The 6000-nt window shown below is 40.3% G+C and overlaps 1 protein-coding gene across 1 annotated transcript in view; it reads right to left on the bottom strand.

The window, feature by feature from the left end:
• The window catches only part of sntb2 (syntrophin, beta 2), a 28912-nt gene that overhangs the window by 10909 nt on the left and 12003 nt on the right, over positions 1-6000 (bottom strand). The window contains exons 2-3 of the mRNA XM_008411800.2: positions 3074-3296; positions 1243-1453 (exon numbers count right to left, since the gene is read on the bottom strand). Coding sequence (XP_008410022.1) covers positions 1243-1453; positions 3074-3296 — 434 coding nt within the window. The remainder of the gene's footprint in view (positions 1-1242; positions 1454-3073; positions 3297-6000) is intronic.

The following is a 6000-nucleotide window of genomic DNA, read 5'->3' as shown; positions in this document are numbered from 1 at the left end:
CCCCCCTCCACACACACACACAACGACTGCTGTTTGAGTAAGGCTATTCAAGCAAACAGTGCTAATCCCCAATACAGGAAACTAAAGAGAGTTTAAAAGGTGAACTTCACAATGTTTTTGTCTTGCAACTTAACTTAAACCTTATTTAACAGGGACTGTTCTCTCACACACATAGTGTGACATCACCCCTTTCCTTTAACTAAATAATGAACACTAGTCCAACAGAAGCACAAATTTAACTTTGTAAAAAGAGAAATCGTATCGCATCAGCAGTCTAAACAAAACAAAACAAAGATTTTCAGCCACTAAATTATGCTCAGTGTATCTTTGCAAAATTCAACCTTAAATAATGAAAACACACATTTTGCATCTTTGAAAGTCTAATTTGGTATCGAACGGATTATTTTTAAGCACAGAAAACTGAATTTACTTTTAAAAAACTTGTACAAAGTTCCAGGAAGCATCACAATATAAATCTATTGAATCCAATTAACGTTTGATGGAAACCGACACATCATTTTAAAACAGTGAGACGGGTACAATATGAGAATAGAGAGGACAAAGCTAAGGGAATGTGCTGTGAGGCACGAATGGGGATAAAGTTATTTTTATAACGTTTCTTAACTACATTTGTTGAATCTAAATAAAGTTTACACAAATTATCCACAGCCCATATAAGGGGAAATCTGATTATTGGACCTAGTTTTACAGTAGGGTGCACATATTTTTTTCTTTATTTTGATGTGATCCAGCGTTTTTCTTCCATTTTGTGATCTTTCTTCGTCGCTTGTCATTTAGCATGAGACCGTTTCGTGCCAGATGGCGTTACACAATGACCTCTGAGAAATACAGAGAGACGCGGATTCAACGAAGCGCCAAATCAAAACTCTTCCCTGGAGGATTGTTTTGTAAGTCATTTGAGTTTCTCTACAAATAGTTTCAGCCCTACTTAGCACTTCACAGAGCGTGTTTTTAGCGGATGTCTTTCACAGCAGATGTCTTTGAGCCTGCAGTGATTCATTTCACTTTATGGCACGTCTAGATCCCAGCGGGTAAATTTATCCTTTATGAACGCCACAGATTTAATCACGAAAAATAAACTTGATTCTTAAGAAAAGCATGAGTGGACGAAGAGGAAAGAAAAAGAAAAATACTAATGGAAGGAATACATAAATGTCTATTTAAGTAATTCAAAGATCCCCCAGAAAATCTGTTTTTTTTTTAAGAGTAGTTTCTGCGTACCTGTTCAGCCAGCCAGCCGATGTGTTTAAGGTGGGGGTGTGTGGAGGCTGCAGACGAGGCCCCCAGGTAGGCGTTGATGTGTGCCAGCGTCTGCGGCAGGAGAGCGGCTATGTTGGTATGTATGGCAGTGAACCAGGAGTTGGCTGTGGCTCCGTCTTTACAGCGCAGCACCACGGTGTGCTGGCCGTCCGGGGAGTGCAGCTCCAGCAGCCTGCATGGAACAGGACAAGTTTACTATTTTAGGGGGGAAAAAAATAAAAACTGTAAAAGAATGTCGAGGGGAAACTGTAACAAATTTGCGTTTTAGTTTATAGATCAAAATTTTATTTTCTAGTTGGGTCCCAGACAACGTTTCCTAAAATTTTTGCCAAAAACTCCCATGTAAAATTGTATTCAATTATTTTGAGCTCCGTCTGATTAACTGGAGGAACATTCAGTTCCTACCGTAAACCAGCCGAAGAACGCCCGCTCCTGAAAGAAGCTTGCTGTAGTTTAATGAGTTAAAATTAAAAAGAAGAAAAAAAACAAAAACTTGCTTCCATATCCACCATCAACTGCTTTGTCATAAGAGTGTTTATATTTAACAAAGTTTGGTTTGAGTAGAGGAATTTCAAAAGATGGCTAAAACCTTTTAGTTTTTCTCAAGCTTTTTATCACCTGGGATAAAAAGCAATATGCATTATTTTATGTTCTTTAGTTCATAAAATAAGCTAAATACAAGTTTTTAAAAATGTTACAAAGTTACTACTCATCATACATTACCATGAATGTTACTATAAATTCTGTAAGTGTAAGGAATTAATAGACATTATTGGTTTTAAAAATGCTTCTTGAAGTTATAATTTTACTTGCTTCTGGTCTTCAGTTTTATCCATCTGAACTGTCAGCCTCGGTTAGACAAAATGTAACTTTGGAAACGTTGCCAGCCTTTTGGACAACCAACAGTAAAGTTCTCGTTTGTGGATAAATGCAAACTCCTGTTCATGATGGTGCCAGTCGTGCCAACCGCTAACGAAGGATGCTGAAAGCAGTTTAAAGTGTCAACTAAGTTATCATTTTGTCTTTGTGTAAAAAAAGAAAAAAAAAAGTTAAATCCAGTTTGTGACTGCTCTCTTTCACACACAGTGTGACACCAGCTCTCCCTCTAATATAAATATTTAATGACAGCGGGAAGGCCGGGAAAAAAACTCACTGAACCTAGGTGATTATAGCCGTTACAGAGAAAACAGAAATGATTAAAATCAGGTTAAAAGTTTTCCAAAAGACCCAAGATTGGAAATCGACCACAGATCTCCGGTCGAAGCACTTCTGGTTCAGAATAAATTATCATTCGGACTGCAGAATAACTGCATGTTGAGTTCACATCATTGTGAAAATGAGGAAGAATTAAACAAACAGCAATGATTAACGGAGGTGACCTTCACTGATCCACCTGTGGTTGCAGCAGTACACAAAGTTAGCCCAAATATCCTTTATTATTATTTTACTAACTATATTAATGGGTTTGTACATTTTTTGTTGTTTTAAGATAAATATATTTAAATGACCAATAAAATTTTAAAAAGAATTCTAGGCAATGTACTTAATGACTAGCAGACAGAAGAGCAACTTTTTTCACAAATGTAGGCAACACTGTCTGATTAATCTTCCTGTTTTAGATCAACATGCTCAGAGGAGGTTTTTGTTGTCTTGCCCGTAAAGTTTAACAAAAATAAACATTCCAATCTAATGAACAGACGAGAGACGCACACAAACAAAAACCATCTCCCACACAGACGCACCCAGCCCTCCCTCAGCCTCAGGTATTTCAGTCCCCAGCACGACAGCAAACCTGTTCTCCAGATCAGGCATGGTGAGGTTCCTGCTGATGAAGCACATCTTCAGGCTGATGACCTTCCTGTCTTTGGACGAGGACGATGAGCTGCTGTGCTTGGGCGACCCGGAGTCGTCGCTGCCGCTGTAGCTGGGGGACTGTGGGCGGACGCCATCCCACTGCAGGTCGGCCACCAGGGACGGCTTCTTGAAGAGCGGAGACACCTCGCGGATGTACTTCACTGAGGATGGGTGAAAAAAAAAAAAAAAGAACACAGTTCAGTAAAGGTACAGTTCATCTCACTTGGGTGGGTTCTTATTAAATAATGTGCAAGAGAGGAACAGTACAAAAAAGCCCTAAATATTATGCTCTTAATATATTTTAAAAACTGATATTTATTCCCAATTTCTGAAAAAAGAAACGTTCTGAAATTATACTTCATCAAGACTTTTCCAAAAGTGCAGCACCAGTATGTGGTGGAGACAACAATGTTTAGAGCATCATAGTTAAATGGAAGACCCTGAGCATGGACTAAAGCAGCGCTTGGCTAAAAACTCTTCCAAAAACAAACTAAAAAGCAACATGGAACTTGTTCTGCAGCTATTTTGGTTTCAAGCACAGGAAATGAACTAAGGAGACACACAAAACTGATTCTGCACGTCGACGCAAAGTAACTCTGGAATCCCAGAGGCCAAGCAGTCGTGTAGCAGTGGATGTTTGAGGTGTTCCCCTGCTTGAACACACCTGACGTCAAGGAATGAGTCACAGGCAGGCCCCAGCAGGGAGCAAGGAGTTAGCAAAACAACAGAGCAGCTACACATTAAAAACATGCAGACCCTGCAGAACAGGAATTACCCATCTCTGGTGGAGAGGCTGATTTTCCAAAGAAAATGAAAAAACCCCCAAAAACTATCAGTTTGGACAAATCTCAGAAGTAGTATAGAAACTTCAGTTATTCAACACAATACAAAGAAAGGCATCTGATGAATGCCGACAGACAGCCAAGGATGCATCTATGGTTTGATCAGATCCATCCAGTGACGGCCGGTTACTACAGAAGAAAAGTGGCTGCAGACTAAAAGCCTTTCAACCCTTTAAGTCCACTTCCCGGTCCGCAAATGAACGATGAAATATCTGCAGCTGCATTTTCCTAAAATTATATCTAGAGCTGAGTGCGTAAGAGAATCGAGTCCAGAAGAAAACCAAGTACAGATGTGAGGTTGGCCAGTTGGCTGTTTGTACACTAAAAGGGGGGTGAGGGGGCTTTTGCTCTGATGTGATGGATTCGCCTTCCAAATTTGGTCCTGTGGCCTCCCGTCCCCATGGCGGCCTCACTGTTATTCCCCTCTCTCCCTTCCAAACACGAAGGTTTTATCTCTTCATTGTTTCCTCCTGCCTCTGCTCTCATACTCTTCGTATGATGATGGTGAAAACAGGGCAGAAACATTTCTGAGTGTGTTTGAGTTGGACAATGAGTCCGTCTGCTTCGCATGAAACCTGAGACGGCCCTCTAAGGAGATGAGGTCACTCTTGAACGTAGATATTCCTTGTGAGTCTGTGCTTCCTGAAGAGAGCGGTGAGTTTCTAACCAGAAAGAAACGCGTTTAGAATGAGATGTGAAGAGTTAAAACAAAAGAGCTATTCTAACTCCCAATTTGTTGAATTCTGAATTAGCAGCGACTCTTTAAAATAAATTAAACTTTCATAAGCCACACTTGGTGCCGATCGTCCCTGACGGACGTGTACAACCGAGATATCAATAAACAAGAGCCTGTAAGACAACACGAAGTGGGCTAGAATATCTCAAAAAGCAACACATCACGCCCCTGATCAAAACAAAGTCAAAAGCCGATGAGAAACAACAGTCTGATCATAGATCTGCAGAAGCAGAGGAGGCTGCAGTGTGCATAAGCCCCTGCGTGCTCCTGTGTACGTCAGAAACAAGACTGGGCGGGGAGCTACGCCGAGGAAACGGGCCAAGGCCGACCATTCTAACCACATCTCCCACACCGACAAGAAACGGGAGCGTTTCTGCAGACGCAAGTGGTTTAGAGTGAGGGAGAGAGTGTGAAAGCATTCCTGGATGTATGTGCGAGGCTCACAGGAAAGAGAGCGGCTCTGTAAAGTCAAGGTGTCACTAATCAACAGAACTGAAGGAGAGATGTTGAGACGAGACACTTTCTGTAGGTAGACAGTCTCCCAATTGTGGTTTTACTAGTTGAACAGATAATCAGAGTGTAATAATGAACTAATAACAGATAATCGGAGTGTAATAATTAACTAATGGCAGCAAGTCTGCACCAGGCTTTAAAGGTCTGAATGCTACTAACTTTTACTCAAAGCAGTGTAAACAAATGGAGATGTAAAAAGTTGCCAGCCAGAATCCAGCTAAAGTTATCGTACTTGATTATTTTAGTTAACTTTGGATGTTCTATATTTTCCACAGAATAAATTTGCTAACAATGCTAAATCCTGTTTGTGTGTGTAGGTGCCAAATATCCTTTTGAATCTTTTGTAAGTGCTAAAGTTCATCTCCTACACAGTTCTTTTTTTACTGACTAAACCAGTTTCACAATGAATCATGTCAATAAAAGAGAAAATAAAAGCGCTGGTTTATCCATCCTCTTTGTTACGCTGCTTTATTCACTTCTCTTCACTAGCTTAGTTTGTATTACAAATAAGTAGTTAATCCGTTGTTTATATATTAAATCTATTGTTTCTTTGGTGTCCGGAGGGCATCACCGAAGTCACAGCTTTAAGCTATCGAACTTAAAGCCGATTCAGCGAGTTTGCATGGAGCCAGTAAAAAAAAAAAAAACAAAAAAAAAACAACAGTCTGCGCCAACTTTAAATGTGCCATCATTTCCTTCAGAGGGTGAACAGAAGCAGAAAGTGTAGTCATTTCCAAGCCATCATCGGCGAACAGCTATGCTGCTCAGTCTCCG

The sequence above is a fragment of the Poecilia reticulata genome, linkage group LG6 (assembly GCF_000633615.1).
Source record: "Poecilia reticulata strain Guanapo linkage group LG6, Guppy_female_1.0+MT, whole genome shotgun sequence".
Classification (NCBI taxonomy): domain Eukaryota; kingdom Metazoa; phylum Chordata; class Actinopteri; order Cyprinodontiformes; family Poeciliidae; genus Poecilia; species Poecilia reticulata.
The sequence above is the reverse complement of the archived record's forward strand: the minus strand, read 5'-3'. Positions and strand labels throughout refer to the sequence as shown.